Below are 21,192 nucleotides of genomic sequence, written 5' to 3'. Positions count from 1 at the left end.
ACCTGCATATGTCTAATTTCAACGAAGTTCTACCACATGTGTATTCCACCAACCCGCACTGGAGCAGCGTGGTGGAATAAGCTCCAAACCTTCTCCTCAAAGGGAAAGGTGGCCTTAGCCTAGCAGAGGGAAATTTACAGGCTGCTAATGTAATGTATGTAACGAATGTGCCGTTAGTTGTGATTTTAATTTAAGTCGAACAACAAAAGCCGACGGGCGATCGCGTACAGCAATATAGTAAAGCACCAAATGCGAATGCAATAATACAGGTGGCTATATGATTGGTCAATACTAATTCACAAACACAGCAGATTTATGTTAATAATAGCTTATCCGTGCGAAATTTTACAACACCTTACAAATCGCACACAAACCATTTACATCCCACATTTTACTCCCTTAAGGGGTGAATTAAAATGGAGATTTAAATGTCTATGTCCTTTAACGGAACCAAAATATATCCTTACCTAATTTCATCTGAATCGGTTCACAGATTTTAGCGTCAAGAATACCGAATTTTCATGTGCTTAATTAATGTTTATAATTCATTTCGTACTCGGCGGTGGTGGAAAACATCGTGAAGAAACCTACATGGTGTCTAATTTCAACGAAATTCTACCATATGTGTAACGACCAACCCGCATTAGAGCAGTGGATGGAATAAGCTCATAACTTTCTCCTCAAAAGGGAGAGGTGGCCTTAGCCCAGCAGTGGCAAATTTACAGGTGTGCTGTGCTGTGTGTATGCTTAATTTTTTATAAACATTGTAAAATACTTTTTATGATGTCTGTCTAAAAGGGAGTCTTTTTGTTTCATATTGTTTTAATAATTATGTCTGATCGAGATGTCGAAGGGTTAATATTAACATGAGTCGTGTATATTTTGACAACATATTGACAATGTACAACATAATATCTATTACCTATTTGATATGAAGAAACATATAAATTACTAATCCGTCTTCGCATATATTTAATAGAAACACCTAATGTAGTTTTCTCATAAATTAGTACTATTAGTGTGAGGGTACACAGAGCACAGAGCACACCTACGCGTGAGCACGCGTCTATGCACTATAGTATCTCGTACGCAGGTAGCTTTACTGTGCCTCCGTTAATGGACGTAAAGGAAATTGCTATTTAACAATCACATACGTTCAATAATCCTTAATTCCAGTTCTCATAATAAGTATTCAAAATCTACATTAGAAAAAAATCCTCTAAAGTATATAAGAACTATTGAAAGTAATAATAATAAAATTGATAGCAACTCATGAACGAAATTTCAATTGTGAAGTCGCAGCGGATTCAACTTCGAGCACGAACGCTCTTGCAGTTAACAAAGAGCTCATGCAGACTAGTAGTAAATCAAAGGAATGCTGTCTTCCACGATGTCCGCAACGCGTCACAGCCGCGTATTTCGTTTATAAAAAATATTATTATCATTTACTTGTATAAGTTTAAGAAAACTTTGTTCACAAGTAAAAAGAGCAAAATTCAGGAAATCGGTTGTTTTAAATCCAACTTGTTTTACTTTACTGTTTGATAGGAATATTGTAAATTATTTAAGAGTCGATGTTCAACTGAATTGCGATTCTTTATGTACTCATTTGTGAGTCTCACGTGTGAAATGATGACGATCGACTTACGGATATACACCATTTTGATACGTGAATCCTATAAATTTTATAATTATATAGTAGATGTCACGTATCACATTCTGACATTTCACGCTCGTATTCTGTGGTGTGATACGAGTTTCTTATTACAGAATACTTCAACTGATTTTAATACGGACGCAGATCACGGAAGACACGCGTGTCGTCTCATAACGTACCAAGGAACAGTTATCCTTAGGTATTAATTGGCTTTTCATATATTGATTGTTAAAAACAACTAAATTAAAATAAATTGGGTGAAAAATGAGAACGAAAACATAACAGTTATATTTTATTTAAACATAGAATCGACATATCTAATTCATATTCATCACAGATACATCTAAGACACTTGAAGTTTTCTTAGGCTTCGAGGAGTCTTCGTAAATATTTGTAAGCGATGATTCAGCACTAGGAAGGCTTGATCTGCTCCTGAATATAAGTGGTAGGTGATTGCATTCGTATTTATCCTGAAATAATAAAAAAAGATATAAAATAATTCCATACAAATTTAATATTACATAAATGTTGTTTCGGAACTGAACGTAAGTGTGGATTAAATGTTTTCATATAAGCAGAGATCAAAAGCTTATAGACAGCTTACTGAAGAAGTAGGTATTCTGTGTACAGCGATGAGGATAGTCGCGCTAAATCATTATTAGTAAGGTTAAATCCACAATATTTACACTCAGATGACGCTGTAATTTTAGCCCGTTTATTTTTAAGCAAAAAATGTTTTCCAAAATAAACAAATCATTAATTTAAGTACAAATAAAATAGCTATTTAACTTAAACTAAATCACAAATTATTTAAAACTCAAAATGCTGGTGAGAAAATTTTAACTAATATAAACGTTGTTTTTAATCGGCATCTGGTTATTATCCCCTATTAACAGCTTGTCTTACAAACTGAAAGACAAGCTGCTTAAATTTCTCTTCAAAAATTTTAATTGATTATGGAACTTAAACAATTTTATAACTAAGTAGGAACGGATAGATAGCAATTATATAACGTTATATAAATGAAATAACTATAATTTTACATAACGAGTAAAAAAAATTTAAAGTTAAAGAGGCAACTAGCATTTAGTATGGAATACAGGCAACGCGGAGGCATTAAATAAGACGATTTAGCTACCACAAGAACTTAAACGCTGTTGCCTTAATACTGATAATGGCTCACTCAACTCGACAATACAATGTATTGCTTGGTTTTAAAATATTTCATAGCCCAGTTGTCATGACTACGGGGTTTCATTGTTAATTAGGCAACGAAATATACATTAGAAGTTTATATATATGTGCGCGTGAGAAGTTATACTTCTTTGGCGTTATTAAAAATAGTTTTTAATTATAAAATAATATAATAGCAAGTAAACTATTCCAAAAATTTATATGTATTATTATGATAAGAGTAATTTCTTCTTTTTCATCACTAAACGTCACTCTGTGCGAGCGCATCATAAAAATTCACATATTTTTTTTTATAGTAGGTATAGGACGCAAAAGGCCCACTTTCAACATTTCTTCATAACGCACCAAAGGAAGTATAACTCCATAGAAAAATGCTATGAACATAATATTTAACTCTATAATATACAAAGAAGTCACACGCTATAAAATCCGTCGCGGTATTCCAAAAACCGCACAGCGCATACTCAGAGACCCAATTTACTAAAATATTTGTCATGAACTTGAATCAAACTCCCAACCAAGTCGTTAACTTGACGTATATTTTATTTCAAATAATTACTAATATTTCTATTACCCTCCAATTAAAACTAAAACTTGTGCTTGGAGTGCTTACTTGAAAACCTAACAAGTCGTAATGTAACTAGAGAAATTCACAACATTTGGAAGCAGGTATACTCTTAAGCTATGAATATTTTATTACATATTTGTACTGACTGTATAATAAGAACAAGAACAAAAAATAGAAACAAGAAATTGTCATAACAAGAGATCGATTATAAATATGACGAAAACATGAAATAAAATAAAAATATGTGTGATAAAATATCTTTTCTCAAAAATATCCTTTGTTTATATAAAAGCACCAAGAGATTTCTCTTGAAGCGTATTTCATCTACCTACGATACCAAGACCAAGTTAATTATGAGGGCGGAAAGAGACGTCAAAAATTTAATAACAAGCTATACTGGTAACGTTGCTACTTATAATCTCGAGAATAAACTAAAAATTCCGACAACATTTTACGTACCTATTCGATATTTAAAAATTGTAATTTACTTTCATCTCACAGATAAAAAATGTTTTAGTCTTTACAAATTAATACTAAAACAAAAATATATTTAAAAAGAATATCGATTTTAAGAATTGTGTCTTGTCCGTGTTAAATATTGGTTATTGTTAATTTTTAAATTATTGCATGATTGATATGATATAGATAATCAAGTAAATACTTTTCAATCCACGAAGTAGAATAACGAAAGAATAATATTTTATTTTAATAAACGTATGAAGCCACAGAAAGCATTCATTAGAAAAATAGCATAATTTTTAATTTTACCCTTATTCATTTCTCGCAACTGAATCCGAATGAGAGTAAGAATTTCTAAGGCGATCTCTCACCTGTAATGTAACAATCTAAGAATCTATTTCAGGTATTCCCCTGAATTCGAATCAACAGTTTCTACAATTTAAGAAAAAATGTAGCATTACAGGTTGCGCAAGAACTGAGCATTACACTCAGTTCTTCTTAATCACTCACTCACCGAGAATTACATCGCGGATCCCAACTGTTACAATAAACGCGAATACCCGGTGAGGGATTACCCCGAGGGTTCGGATTGCGGCAGAAATGCAATGATCATTTTCAAGTAATTTGTATACTGTTAGTGTTTATCTTGAAATAGATACGGATTCAATTAATGATATAACCTTTGGACTTATTTACGTGGGTTACGAAACGTTTTTTTTTTTTTTGTGATTAACTAAGCTTTATTCTTCGTAAGTTAGAAAATAAAAATAAATATCCAGTTATATATTGCTTGAAATTCAGTATCTGAGACTTGTTAGAAGCAACATTTTATCTATTTCCAATTTTACCTGGTCTTTTTTCTTTTCTTTCGACGCAGATAAATCCTTCATAAAGGTACCCTGGGCCCTTAGGAAGGAACCGGGTTATGTGGGATTCTTACTCGCTTAAACCACTGAGATAGCCGTATTTGGCACGGATTGGAGAGCCTGCAAGATCGTGTCGATATGAGACTTAGCTCGTGATTCAGCGGAGCTTTCTACAGCGCGCGAAAGTTATCTCGACTCAGTGCACTCCTCGTTAGTGCGTACGGCTTTACGATTCCAAGGTACCGTCCTGTTCATGGCCGTCTTATGCCCGTGAGGCCCCAAGCATCCACAGCCTCAGGTTCAAGCCCTATCTTTTAAGCCCCGGCGTCAGGGCTGTGGCACGGCCGAGATAGCGCCTTCATCGTCTCCGTCGAGTGAGATTGGCACTTTGTTATTCCCGCTCCACCGTCTCATTCTGTACCATAACGGTGACACAGAACGGCCCTCAACGCCAATTTCCTGCGGCGCATTGCCGACGTTCTCGTAGGGAGAGATCGTTTCCAACCTCACGGCTCAGGATCTGCTTCTCCAAGTTTCACGTCACCTGTTCTTATTGAGCCAGTTCGTTTCTGACGATGCTTAGATATCGTGAAAATTTAATTGTTAATTTATTTGTGAAAACCTAATAAGATAAATCTTTTTGAATGGATAGTTTCGTATGGGAGGGTAAACCGCGTTACGTAACGCGTTACGTGGCTTCCCTTTGAACACACAAATTCACTGTAGATTAGAAGTTCACTTCTCTTGGGCGTCCCAAGACGCACACGTTTGTTTTTTTTTTTATTTTCCGCTCCAACACCAAAAGAGCGTTACTATCCCAAAGCGGAACATTTCAACTGATACCCTGAGACAAGGGTACCAAAATACTAACTGGAAATTAAAGAAAGTCCCAGAAACTGAGTCTGGGGTAAAATCAAATATTAAACGGCTTCAAATAAAAAATAAAAAATTACCATTTTATATGAATAAAGTTGCTCAATCAGGCTAAGACTAGGCTGTATGTTTTATGTTATATGTAATCTCATCTCATTTTAAACAATATATTATAAACGTACTACACAACCTTAAACACCAAATTCAACTTTAAGTAATTTTGTCCAACTTACATAATTAGTCCATACGTAAGTAAAAAAATGTGTATCTAAATTATTTCTTTTATTTTGGGCTTTGTGCAAACTAGACTGGGTAGGTACCACCCACTCATGAGATATTCTTCGGTCAAATAGCAGTATTGTTGTATTCCGGCTTGAAGGGTGGTGGTGGTGAAGCCAGTGTAACTAAAGGCACAAGGGACATAGCATCTTAGTTTCCAAGGTTGGTGGCGCATTGACGATATAAGGAATGGTTAATATTTCTCACAGCGCTATTGTCTATCGGCGGTGGTGACCATTTACTATCAGATGGACCATATGCTCGTACGTCAATATATGCCATAAAAAAAAGATTATACGTGCAATTTCAACTCGCACATAAATACTTACATCTAAAATCATACAATCGTGTCGACATTGTCTGCTCTGTGTAATCTCATCGAAATTTCTTCTCTTCTTACGATCATCTATATCGGGAGGTCCATACTTAAAGTTACTTCTAAAAACTCCTACTATATTCTGTAAAAATATATATATTTTTAAGTGACATTTTATTAAATATACAACCTATCCGGATAACTTAATACCGGTCGGTACAGATGTAAGATTTTATTTTAAAAAAAATTTTAGTTTGAAAAACAAACATTGAAAAAAATAGGTTTTTTGGGCTAGGAAAGTTGATATTCTTGACTTTTCTCTACTACAATAATCACTCAGTTTATTCATGGAAACCATTAAAATCGGTTGCATAGTTTAAAAGATCTAAAATACGGCAGGAAGTGACTTTGTTTTATATTGTATAAATATATATAAAATTACCAATAGAGGTGTTCTTCGTTGGTATATATAAATAAATTCTTACTAGAAGCTCGAATTCTGAAACTTACACCAATTAACAGAGGTGTACCTGCCGATGCAGATATATACTTTAGAATATTTCCGACATAGCGGGCTAGCATTTTGCCAATGTGACTGAAATTCGGTCGGCTATAACGTCGTTATCTAAGTGGTGACCGATATACTAATTGCCTTAACGTGAGAGCAAATAGGAACCCAACTAATATTATGAATACGAAAGTGTGCTTGCTTCTTTCACGTCTTAAATACAAAACACCTCATCATGTAATTTGCATAAGTATTGTCAAGGGTATAAAAAGGCATAACATGTTATATGCCATCTTCCATAATATAACATACGGGTAAAACCGAGAAAGAAAGAGTTAGCACATAATTACTTTGTAGCCGTATTTAAAAAAATCATGTCTATTGTATGGGAGCCCTTAAATATTTATTTTTCTCTGAAAATTTCCTCTTCTGTGAAAATTTCAAGTGTCTGACTATGACGGTTCATGAGATACATTAATAGGTATTAGATATTATAATAATTGTTTAATGGAATATCGAGATATACGAATAGCTAAGACCATTAAAATATCTCTAAAATTGGAACTGAAATATCTATCCTAATAAATACACGATAACGCTGCAGCAATTTCATTTGTGAATATGAGGAAATAGGAATTTACCTCCAGTATTCATTTATGTATCAGTATCAAATACATTTACACGGGGGTAGGGATTAGTGCAACGATTTCTGCGTAGGTATCACCCACTCATCAAATATTCTACCACGAAATATTAATACTTAGTACTATTGTGTTCCGTTTTGAGGGGTGGGTTTGAGGGGGCGTTTAGAGACAGTATATTAATATCTCATACAGTTTAGTATTCTTCGCTAACGCTGTGTAAAGGATTTCATATATAGATTAAATATTTATTTTCGTGTCGAAAATAACTTCAATCAAGCTGAGTCAATTATTAAAAAGTGTCCGACATGTCAAATCAAAAATAATGAATGACAAGTTATTTATTTAGTTTGAAAAAAAAACCTTTAATGTCCAAATAACAAATCGCCGTTGCGCCTGCAAAAATCGCTATGTGTTTTTTTTTTCATATATTTAGATTGTTATGCCGTTTTAATCTTTATTTCATTACGCACGTACTGTAAAAACAATTTTGTGATAACTTCAATAATTTAAAAGTTTTTAAATGGAGCTATGTAACGTTAATTCATCGAAAGCTACATACATTGACATACACATACACATAGCGACAACACATAGCGACTTTTGCAGGCGCAACGACGAAATAAAATATTTAAAAAAAAAGAATCATCCTAAATAAAAAATAAGAACACATCAACACGCATGGACAAAAAATAGTTTTAAATCCTTTTAAAGAGTTTTACGATTAAAATGTATCCATAAACTTACATTTTGCAAGATATACTTAGCTATCACTTTTGCTTGAATAACGACAACTGTAATGAGGGTTAAGAACATCCATAACAAAGCCACAATCTTTTGCGATGCGTCCTTTAACTCATTCATGTCCTTCAGTTTATTGAAAACAGCTGTCTGTAAATAAAAAAAAAATAATTATCTAAACGATAAAATATCAAGCAAGTGAGTTTGAACATTTTTATTTACATGATAAATGATCATGATCTATTCGAGTTAATAGTGTACCCAATTATGAAAACAGTTACATATTTGATAAATGGTCACGATATAATAGTTTATAAATTCAATCCTTTATTTTTTCATGAAACTATTTGAGTTGTGATCATTAGGCTACTCATTTGAGTCCAAAAATACAGTAACCGAAAAATTGCAATATTTGTATTGTTGTGTGAGTGTTGAAATACAAGTGAATCAATAAAAACACCGACAATTAGACTTCCTCATTTTTCTAATGACAAACATATAAGGCTTTAGTTTTTGATCTGAGGTTCCGTTTAAGCCCCGGTTCATGCCACAAAAAGGTTTTACTGTCAAAAAGTTCTCCAAAGCAGCCCGAAGTTTGTAATTTAGCAGTGTTACTTCTCTCGCGTTTCATAAAAAAAAAACGTAATGGAGTCCTGCGTCTGAAATCTCTCCCGTAGTATAGGATTGCCACTAATTACATTATATTTTGAGCACACAGTTGAGAACTGTAACATCAAAGTTGGTTAACCTCCGTTTGGACGTTTGGAGTAGATACCGAGACCGAAATCATTCTAAGAATATCAATATCAAGCATGAGAAATAACATTTTAGATTCCGTAGTTGGCACCGTAATGGCGGCATAAGAAATGACTTATAGTGGAGATGTTGCATGTATTTCAACTTCGGACATCTCGTCAACATTCTAAGTTTCACCCGCACCACCTAGATGTCCGAAAACACCACCACAACAGCGTGATTTTTAAGACATTTTCTGCCTCGCACAAAACCAAGTGGAACCAGCTTTCGCCGGCGGTTTTTTCGAACTGATACAACTTGGGAACCTTCAAGAAAAGAGCAAATTCCTTCCTTAAAGGCAAGCAATGCATCTGCAAGCCCCCGGTGTTGCAAATGTCCATGGGCGGTGGTAGTCACTTTCCATCAGGTGAGCCTCCTGCTCGTTTGCCACCTATAATATAAAAAAAAAACAGTGTACGTGTCTATGAGTGCTGGCAACTATTTAACACCTAAATGAGTTTATATTTATTTCTGAAATAAAATAAAATAAATTTATAGAAATGTTAAACAACAAAATTATAATAGGTAGTTACAATATTAATTTATATACAAAATACAAGATCAGTTTATTTAAACTCATTTTACAGATACAAGACATACCAATACGTTGGAGTTGGTTGTACAATGTTGGCGGTCCAAATCTAATAACCAACACTAAAATTTACGATCGTCAGTCTTCTTATATAAAGGCTTTTTATATATTAAAAATATTGAATGAATGAGTCATATTAACTTGTTGTTTTATTTTATGTTACAGCCATACGAAATGTAATTCATTTATGTTAATATAATATTAAAATCTTTTTACATATAATAACATTGGCATTAGAGTTAGCTTCACCAATTCCACTAACTAAAGGATTAATTGCCAATCGTCAAACTCTTATTATCATCTCTTAATTATAGTAAACAATCAAAAATACCGAATGAGTCATCAATTTGGCAAACTATTAGCTGTCAGGAATCAAATTCCGATTGACATATAAAATTAACTATTTCGGTTTCACTTATGTCATTTATAATCCTCCATGGATATTGGACAACCTCCGTGATCGAGTAGTGTGTACTCCGGTTTTCATGGGTACGCCACTCCAAGCTCCCGAATTCGATTCCCGGCCGAGTCGATGTAGAAAAAGTTAATTTGTTTTCTATGTTGTCTTGGGTCTGGGTGTTGTGGTACCGTGTTTACTTCTTATTTACCATAACACAAGTGCTTTAGCTACTTGCATTCACAGTAATGGATGTGATGTTGTCCAATATTTATTTACTTATTTATATCACTTAGAGATATGATCGATATCCCTGAGGAATAAAAGGACTTCGAAATCACATCATGAACAATTGAAATCAAAGTATTTAATAATTATAAATCTTTTAAAAATAATTAAATTCTAATTTAAAACGTGTTAATATATTTTAAATGTATGATTGATTTCAGTCCTTATACAGTCAGAGTACATAAAATTTCATTGTTAGAGAAAAAAATATTGGTAGTATAAATATAACAATGTATATGAACCATAAAAGCCAAGAAGAAAACACAAATTGGTAGTCTTAGAAAAAGACTTTGTGATCTTTTCAAACGACAAAAACTCATGCATATTCAATATTTTAACAGAAGCCTCCTGAAGTTCATTTAGTAATAAGAAGTAATAAACACATCACTTAATTAAAAAAAAAATACTTCAACGACATTCAGTTCAAAAAATAAAATATAAAAGTAGCTTATTATTCAAGCTAACGCAACCTGAGTTTTCAGTACTCGTATGAAGGCTCCATTCAAACTGTATACAAAACAGTTTCCTACTTTAATTTCCTGTATCAAACTCCTCAGAGTCTATGACGGCCTAGTACTAGTCGGTAGCGCGTATAAAAATACTTCATAAAGAGAGAAAAATATTCACTATCTTTACTTGGTCATTATGAGAGATATATTCACACAAAAATAATAAAAAAAATATGTAAAAAAATACACATAATACGAAATTGTTTCACGTGTATATTTCCTTACATTATTTGTTTTAAGTAATTAAAAGAAGTGCAGTCAAAGAAAATGCGGTAATGAAAGTTCGTACTTCGCAATGTAGTTTTATCTTTTTGAATTCTACAAATAAAATTAGCCATTGTTTTTAAAACATGAGAACAATATTGAATAATATCGTGAATTTATGTTATTTTGGTACACAAAATAATTCCAGGAATAGAAACGACAACAAAAGGATGATAGTGTAGGGTGGGTTTTGCGGTGGGAAGCGGTAGCCTGCCTGCATATGTATTCCTGACACGTCATATTCTACTGCCTAATATTAGTAATTTCTATAGCATCATCTAGTTTTGGACGGTGTGTGGGCGAGTGCGATTTAAATTGATCAGTATTTCAGAAATTGGAAGTCTATATTTAAATTTTCAATTAAATTAATCCGGAACACAAAGTATGAGTATGTTGAGAAATTCAATACGCGTTATAAAATAAAAATATTGTTTAAATAAAAGCGATTTGTGATTTTAAATACAATCTGTTTCGTCTATTAAAAACCGTTTCCACAGATCATCTACGAACTCCACTCGTTCACAACAAAATTCACACTCACATAATGTCGTTCCAGATTTCTATACCAAAAAAATACTCACCCATATAACAATTGGCAACATCACCCAAATACACTTCCAAAATTGCGTAGGCTTAAAACCAAGCCAGAAGTGTATATCGGTCGAGTATCTTTGAACTCCGTACAGCCACATCACAATAGCTACCTTCATACCACCCAAGTATAGACTGCATGTGTTCAGTCCGTACATGATGCCCATAATTTTCTGTGTCGTCAACTGCAATGAAAAATTTAATTGAATAAATCACGCCTTTAAATTAATCACCGATTATTTGAACACTTAATGAGCACCACAGTTGTCATTACGGTAAAATAAAAGTTTGATAATTTTCGACTGCTAAACAAAAAAATTGTCTGGTAAACGAAAAATATTTGGAGTTTATCACGCCATGATCTATGGTTAGTAGATAAACATGTCGCGAAATTTTATCCAACACATGCAGTTCACATCCTTTTGTTTTTCCTTCCTTGGCAATCACGAGAAGAGTTCTCACATCATTTTGAAACCCAACTTACAACGTTAAAAATCATAAAAGCGGTGTACGTTTTTTTAACTATGTTGCAAATATTATAACCACGATTTCGTGTCACTGTCTCACATTTTACTATCATATTCGGCGGTGAATTTCGAGTTCTTCTCACATAAGAGCTTAAGCTTCAATAAATCTGTTTTCTCTCGCAACATCTTTTTGTTTTTTTCGAAAAAAACGATGAGCAATATTTTCCATTAATATCGTATTACTACAATGTTTATTTGCTTCAGTATTTTATTTTGCGCTATTCAGTATTTATAATATAATGAAAGCATATATTTTCATTCATAAGTTCGCTTGCTTGAATCATCATTAATTCAAAACGATGAATATAAAGATGCATTCGTTTAATTATAAATAACATTACCATAAATTTGTCTCTTCGACTAATTAGTGCATCAGACAAACAAAAAAATATATTTTTCAGAGGAGTCAATTAACGCTGACATAGTTTTGCATTGACGAAAATTATGAAAGCGTCTTCTAGTTACAAGGAATAATTGTGGCATAAATGAAGTCAATTAACTGGTGGACCAATTAAGTTAATTATTCCACATCGGCGCGTATTTAAAATTATTGAAAAATATGGCAGGATAAAGTTTGGGAAAAACCATACCTCCAATTAATTTGGAATATTGTTAACCCTTTTTATTTCGACTCAGTAAGTCGATCACGAATATCATGCAATGAAAATTCCCATAACATTCATTTTCAAAAACTATAGGTTTAAATCTTTTACGCTTCAATATGTATTGATGTACTTTTAGTCCATTTTGGCAACAGAAAACATACAAAGGTCATCTAAAATAAAATAATACGTATAAAAATATTCAAATATTTTTCTCAATTATATTCGTTATTCGCTGCAGCACAATATTAGGTCGTGGTACAGAAAAATCTAAATCACAAATAGTATGGGCTTTCCGGATATAGACTCAAATATTTTGTAATGTTGCTAGAATTGTGAAACTGTACATTACACGTCGTGTGAATTTCGTCACTTGATGGAAAGCGAATCTTAACCGAAGTTAGGTGGTTTTCACCGCTGTTTTCATGTTTCAAGTCCTGTTTAAATTTCATCTCATGCTCGTCAGTGAGGAAAACGTCGTTAGGAAACCTTCACGTGTACGATTAAATTCTGCCACCTGTGTATTCACCAAACCGCATTGGAACAACTTGCAATAAGCTCCAAAATTATCTTATCCATATGACACCAGACTATAACATTTAAAAAAGTATTTGTTCTTTAACTCCTAATCCTCTCTAACCTCTTTAAGGCCTAATCGCAATGATCAGCGTCATATATTTCAGACATAGTCTGGAGAGTAACAGGATTATTTTGGAAAAATTATGTCTTCTTGTTGCTTGACGAGGAAAGGTCTGAAGTAATTTTTTCATGGAGATGGACCGAAGAGTGTCACAGGATACTTATTATTACTCCTTATCCGGAAAAATGTATGTTTTCACGGTACCCTTCAAGTATTACGTGTGATCCGCCCACTTTTGCTTTATGTAAAATATTACCTAAGAATTATCAAGTTAATTTTACAGGAATTAACTCCTACGTCTTAAAGATAAACTTTTCTTAAGCCATAATTCCTACGACTTCGAAGGCGGATATTTATATAACAAAGAATATGTTTTTACAAACCTTTTTACGTGTAGGTTGTAAAATTCATAAACATTTTCTTTTTCTTTAGATTTTATGCCCCATTGTATGTTTTTTTTTTTTGTAAGTAATATTCTGAGATGCCGATGCAGCCTTATAATCTCACTGGTGGGTAGTTCAACTGGGCAAACAATTTTAAAACTACTGCGCCTCGTAATAATTTATTAGAAGTTCTTATAGTATCTGGCTTCAGATATCCGTATTTAGTACTACCACGCATATCGCTTGTGCAATATCTGGTTACGAATTTTACTTCAAAATAATGCTTTTATTAGTGAAAGGTTGAACAATCAGTATTTAAAAATAGTAGGTAATCTGTCACATATACGGATGAGACGAGATACCGTATTTTATTCAAACGTATGAAAACCAAGTAAGTCATTATCCTACGTATGATGACATCACGGTTATAATAACATTACAACAATACAGGTTAAAAAAAACCAAACATAACCTCATGCCAACATTAGGAGGACGGTAGTTATGTCATCTGTCATTGATACTTGTGCCAAATTTCAAGTACAAATATTTAAAAAAAGCCACTTCCCGATGGCGTGTCCAATCGTATAAACTGTACCTTTGGTCTTTTAGATAAAGCCTGAATACGAATACGAATTTCCTTACGGATTTAGTGGTTCGTAAATTCTACTGCCAAAAAGTCACACTGAGTATTGTTGTGTTCCGGTTTGAAGGGTTAGTGAAAAATAAAATAGTTTGTTGTAATTTATAATTACTAATCTGAAGTTTTGAACATAGAAAATCAAATAAATCCTTGAATTCGTTAAACGTTTTCTACCATCGATATAATATTTTTGTAATGTATGTGACCCTTGCGCAATTGAATATAAGCTGAAAATAGGAGCGCGGCGAGTGTGTGGCTCATACTTCAGACACGCTTGGATGGATGGCTTGTGGTATTTAGCCTGCTTGAAATATACGAATTCATTTATCATAAAATTGTTTTATATTCGGACAATTTCACGTTTGTTCATCTAAAGTGAATATTTTGGGATGTAATGACTTCCAATGACGTGTACAAATAAATACTTCATTATTTTAAAATAAAAATGAACAAATATCTATTTGACTATCGTAATAATCAATCATCACATCGTGATGAACATCGTGAGAAAACCTGCATGTGTCTAATTTTAACGAAATTCTGCCACATGTGTATTCCACCAACGCGCGTTGGAATATCGTGGTGGAATATGCTCCAAACCAAAGGGAGAGGAGGCCTTAGCCCAGAAGTGGGAAATTTACAGGCTGCTAATGTAAAAAAAAAAATCTATATTTAATTATTAATATTTAAATTTTATATAGTACGTGGTGACATTGTCAGTAAACCTTTAAGGTTTCTACACTTTTTTTCCACGTAAACTTTGCCAATTCTCCGAGCCCGCCTTATCCCGCTATAAGAAATATATCTGCAATAGCAGTTGATTGCCAGATAGAGAATGAGAAACTAATACCCATACAGATAAAGGTACGGACGTAGATATAGAAATAATAATAAGCCTTATAAAAAGAAAAAGTACTGTTGACTGCGAACGGTAAAGTTTAGCAATTAACGAGATAAAACTCCCGACATCAAACATTGTATTGCAACGCGAAAACATTCTATTTTATTTTACTTTAGAACAGTTGACATAATATTGTGGAAATGATAGTTATTTTCATTAATAAACAAAAAATGAGAATGTGAGAACAGGGACAGTGTAATTTTCGGTAAGCTGACCATAACCGAGAGACACGATGCTTACTTCGCAAGCCGTCATGGCTAATTCACAATTATTTAATTTAAATGATTCTTATCTATGAAATCATTCGTTTCATACTATATTGTTTGAAAATCGATATGTTTCATTGTACTCAGAATTCAAATTGCTAAGTACGAAAAAACTGAACGGAATTTGTTGAAATTTGGTATGAAGCAAGTTTGTACCCCAAGGAAAGCCATAGTAAATTTTTTCTATGCCCCAAACCTACGACCCAAGCACGCTGGCGAAAACTAGTCTTATATACGAATCCTTGATATTTGTAATAAAAATCATAAGTCCAATAATTTTGCCGCCATTCGATTTTTCTTTAACATCACTATTTATGTGACCTCCGGCTTCCGTTCTGGAAATTCTGATCGCAACAATGAGCCCCGTGACCGACCGGAGACAAGCCCGTATAAAGTCGATAAAGATGAATAGAGAGATTAATCTCAAACCAGGTCGGAATTAGCAGAAGCATTCAAAGTAAGTAAAAATAAGATACCGATTCGTTTACGTCAAATTGAAAAGTTAATAATGGTCGCTTACGGGATAACGTATCAACTTACAGCACAACAACGAAATCGCCTCTAAACTGTAAACTTGTTGAATGAGCTCACCGATGAAGGGATTGCGACGTAGATGGGATTATGGTTTTATTTTAATTGAAAACTTCAGTGAGCGTTAGATAAAACTGAACGAGACAGAGATTTTCTCAGAAACTTATTTAAACAATTCTTATAAAATAAATCTCTTTTCCAATATAACGTTAAAAAATTAACAATGCATGTTACAAGTTCAGTAAATCGAAACAAATTTGTTACTTTTCTCGACTTATTACACAATGATGTTAAATATCACCAGCTTTTTAGTAAGCACGAAAGCATCGATCATCCTTTAAAGCAGTGCGAACGTTAAACAATAGTAGTTAAGCCTAATTGTGTGACTAATATACTTAACTATAGGTTTTTATTTAGTTAGTTATGCGCTGTTATAAAGGAAACTACTATTAAAAGACCGAGGTATTTTTTTCTAATGGGCCAATGTACTTGCGATTAAAGTTTGAAATTTAATTCATCCCGATGCTTAAATTCGGGTCGGTGGATAAATATGTGGCAGCATTCTACGTATACAGGTTTTTTCTTCATAGCCATTATGAAGCCATTATTTCTTTAAATAGAGAAACAATTTGAAATCCACCTAAGTTTTTAAACTTCAAAGCATAACATCGAAACGGAATATTAAATCTAAAAATCTTATCTGCTTTCCACCTTCAACCATACAATCGATACACATTAATCTCCATAGCAGAAATCACATCAGTTAGTTGATTAAACCAGTGTTATTAGAGACGCGTTTACCTTAAGCATCACAAAATAAAAATACACACAATTGAGGTCTTTCTAAACGATGGCTACGGACACATTCCCGCTGGCGACTAGCCAACTCTTATAAGCCTATCTGCTTTCATATAATTACGACCAACGAGAATAAATAATTAAAATCAGTCCATGAAAACTTAAATACGAATCCTGTAAAATAACGCTTTGCCGAAATCACAGGGCATTACATAATTAAATCAACTAACAGACAGTGAAAACGAACAGAAGCTGACGAAATTGGCTTAAATTCTGTAACCGCAGTACGCTGATAGTAGGAAAGGCAAATACAATTTAAGTTGAGTCGCGCAAACCAACACCACTCAAACCTTTGTTTGAGTTCAATGTGCATAACCGAGTAACCTGTGAACCGTTAATACGTTTCGCCTTTGATGTGCGGCCCGTTTTAAGCCAGCGCATATAATTAATTGAGTTCCAAAATTATAATGAGATACTATTAAAATATCAACCGTATATTTTATACAGTTTCAAGGCCACAGATTACATTTTGCGTGATTGAAATTTTCGAAATTTTAAGCGTTATGTTGAAATGATGTAAATTCATAGTTAATAAAATATTTAGTGAACTAAAGTGAAAACGGGCTTAAATAATAGTCGTACTTGCGTTGCATACTATTCAACTTAACTTCTAAAACAAATTCACGTAATGTTTTAGTGTATTTAGTTAATCGTACGTTTGTATTATGCAGAATTAATAAAACACTTCAACGAGTTTAAGAGTCGAAGCATTTTTTTTATATTTAAGTACTTACTTAATTTTTTAAAATAATATTAATGTTCCTAGTTTTTTTATAATCTTGAGTAAAATATACATTTCTTTAATAAATCTGTATTGATAGAATGTTAAGAATTTTATTTCCATGACTATTTTTGTAAAAAGGGATACAATCATAGATTTACAGACAGCTTGTAAACCTCATGCTGGGCTAAAGCTTTCTCTCCTTTTTGAAAAGTTGTTTTTGAGCTTTCTACGGAATTGGAGGAACTTTATTATACATCAAAATTTTAAATAAATTTATTGTTATACACATAATATAGCAACAGGAGGGAAACAACACATAATAAAGTATTATATGTTACAAAACATCGCTATGAAAGCAATTTCATATACTTAAATACATGAAATGAAATATGCACGTGTCTTGTCTTGTCCTGATCGCAGACTACGGCCATTTAATGGGTCTAATATATGTCTCAATTCTAAAAGCACTAGTGATGTAACATCCCTTACCTGATAATGACTACTAAATATTTTATCATTGTTGTATGAGGTGTAACCGGTGGTACCAGTTACACTCAGATGTTCTAACTTAAGCTATTTTTACCGTGCATAAGTGTCTCAAAAAACTGTTTTTGCGAAATAATAGTCTGAGATTAATTCATTCTATAAACGCAAATTTTTTCACGATTTTTTCACTGAACGATGGTGCTTGCCTGGTTGAAAAAATACTACTACGACTACTACTACTAAACTTAAAGGTCGCTACGCTATTTTAGTTATCATCATAAATAAAATGAAGAACTTGTTAACATTGAACAAATAATCATAATCCGAATAATATAAACCAACATTCATGTATCGGCACGATAAACAGTATTCCGAATATTCGAAGTGTTATTTAAACAGCGATTCGATTCACCGTCCAACGTAACATTGAACTTAGCGAGCTGTATTTGATAGTAAATTTGAATAATATCGCCAGCCTTGACTGATTATTGCCTAAATATTAATATTTAGATTATTACAATAATTATAAAGCACATGTAGAATTTATATTTACAATCTACGAGCTGCGATGCAGATACATTCTGAGTGTTTGTTTATCGATGTTTAATTAAAGATTTATACGTTTAAATTAATTAAATATGCTTGTGAATTATTTTGAAACGTATATATTTATCTTTTTATTTTTAATAGCTTTTTAATATCATAATGATAACAGTAATAATGTCACAGACAAAATATAATTTTTGACATATCACGAACAAATTCTACAACGAGTTTTGATTTCGTTCAAAGAAACGCGGCACGGATAGTTTGATTCTAGATTCCTGGGGACATATCCTTTTGTGTAACGCAACAAGATTTGACATATTGCTCCCGTCTCGCAAAGGGCGGCTTTTAAGGCGAAACCCGTGTCGAAAAATGTAGCATTGGCAAAACGATGGAATTATCGTATTATATGTATATTATCAAAGCAGATTTGTGTACAAAACTATATGCTTTTGTAAAAGGAACTAATTAAGTCCATTTACGGTTAAAATATTAAAACGATTTTAAAGTGCTCAATATCTTTTGCAGGTAAGAATTACTTCTACTAATAAATTTACTATCACTTATTTTCCCGATAAATGATTAGATGGACGAAAGCCGGTTCGCCTCCGTAGAATCTACTTTCCGAACCGGTGGTAGGTTTGAATTTATGGCAAACTTAACATGACGATTCGAAAATTATTTTTGAGCCTACTTGAAAAAGAACATTTTGATTTTGATTTTGATGAGATAACGACTTATAATTATTATTAAAACAAATTCTCACGCAATTACAAAAACTTCGTAACAAAAGTATTATTAAAAATTCATCATTTGGTCATTGTTTTTTTAAATAAAATTTATAATTTATTACACATTATTATTTATAAAAATATATTTCAGTCTCAAACAATCTTTAAAGAAGATAATATACGCATCAAAACGACCCTAAGCGTGTACTAAAAAGTCCAAAGAAAACAAAACATATACGAAAGGTATGACGTATATAAACATGTGTCCCGATGAATATGTTAGTAGCCTACGTTTTATATTCAAGGTAGCGTTGCTCTGCATGTGGGATTCAATCTTAGCTTACGTTCTCGGCCGATGAATTTTTCGAGCGAACTCTGAATTGTTTATCACCGACTTGAGTTGTTCGAAGGTAACGTCTTCGAAGTAATTTGCTATGGTCGCTATTGGATTCTCAGTGAGTTCATTTTTTAATGTAATGTCGTGTTTATGTAATGTGCTTTTAAATATGCGATTTATATAATTTCGCAGTTTTAATTTATCTTCAAAGTAGCTATTTAATTCAATTCTTAATGTAATGTCCAATTTGTTTTGGTCAATGACCTCTATAAGCGGTCTGTCGAATGGACGGCCTGCTGGTAAGTGGTCATTAGAGCCGTATGCAGTTTTAACCTAACATAACTAATGCGTTAGAAATATTAATCATTATTCGAATCACCAATACGCCTCAACCTTGAAACCTTTCAAACGGAGATGGTTTGTCCCTTGTGCCTTTAGTTACTGGCTCACTCACCCTTAAAACGACAGTACTAAGTATTACAGCTTGGCGGTAGATTATATAAATATTTGGATGTAACTTATTTTTTTTTTCTTAATATATACATGTATATATCTTTATAAGGCACTTTTAGTACAAGCCGTAAGTAAAACGTTCCATTAAATATGTCTAAATATTGTAACTGACTAATTGAGTTAGCTAGTAGAATGAAAAAAAAACGGTTTTCGCCTTTAAAAAAATTCTTAGTACTTTACCCTATAACATAAAAAAAAAAATAGTATTTTCCGAACGAAAATTATTTATTCCCTCAAGGAAGATCATTTACGACCTCCAGTACCAGGTGGGCTACCGCGACTTTATGCTTATTTAAAACTACGAAACTTTTTCAATTTATTACTCGCAATGTAGTTTTAGTAGCTGTAGGATTTCTGGCTCTAATTTTAATTGACTCGATGCAGGGCTGGATTTTCCCCTACACAGTGTAACTGCATAGGTGTCAAAGTATAATACAAATAAAGTTTAAAAAATAATTGTAATTATATTAATGCAGACTGATATATCTCCTCTTCAAATAGGATGACCTTCATTCGCGGTAGAAAAAACATATTTAAGTTAGGAAAGGGTAAATGGGCCCCGATACGTGCACTGCCTAGGGGCCTGACATTTTTAATCCGGCCCTGACTCGTTGGTAAGTTGACCACGTTGCACTGCGACGATAAAGTTCTTGAAATAACAATCAGTCTGTGTACAATTCGGTCAGCCCACACTTTAATTATGTGCCGTTACGTATTCGATGCGTTTAAATACTCATAACATTATAATAAAATAAAACGCTGAATTGTATTCGAATAAAATGTTATTAGGTATTTATTACGCTGTCGAACGAATGCTATTACATGTCGAATGAACTTTTGTTGGTGTAATCGATATTATTGTTTTCAATTCAATATGTATGCGATGGGAATGAAACACGAACAATTTTATTATTGTTGTAGATACTCATATACACACTCACACACACACAACTAAACATTATTTCTTGA

General features: G+C 32.9%; 1 protein-coding gene across 4 annotated transcripts in view; it reads right to left on the bottom strand.

The window, feature by feature from the left end:
• Positions 1-1,936: 1,936 nt before the first annotated feature.
• Positions 1,937-21,192, bottom strand: part of LOC125075860 (sodium- and chloride-dependent glycine transporter 1-like) — a 52,307-nt gene continuing 33,051 nt past the window's right edge. For all 4 annotated transcript variants that reach the window (XM_047687674.1, XM_047687676.1, XM_047687678.1 and 1 more), the window contains 4 exons: positions 11,529-11,723; positions 8,109-8,252; positions 6,226-6,354; positions 1,937-2,127 (listed from right to left, as the gene is read on the bottom strand). In XM_047687674.1, coding sequence (XP_047543630.1) covers positions 1,975-2,127; positions 6,226-6,354; positions 8,109-8,252; positions 11,529-11,723 — 621 coding nt within the window. In that variant the 3' untranslated portion in view covers positions 1,937-1,974. The remainder of the gene's footprint in view (positions 2,128-6,225; positions 6,355-8,108; positions 8,253-11,528; positions 11,724-21,192) is intronic.

Source organism: Vanessa atalanta, chromosome Z (genome assembly GCF_905147765.1).
Source record: "Vanessa atalanta chromosome Z, ilVanAtal1.2, whole genome shotgun sequence".
NCBI lineage: Eukaryota > Metazoa > Arthropoda > Insecta > Lepidoptera > Nymphalidae > Vanessa > Vanessa atalanta.
This window is presented reverse-complemented; position numbering and strand designations above follow the sequence as displayed.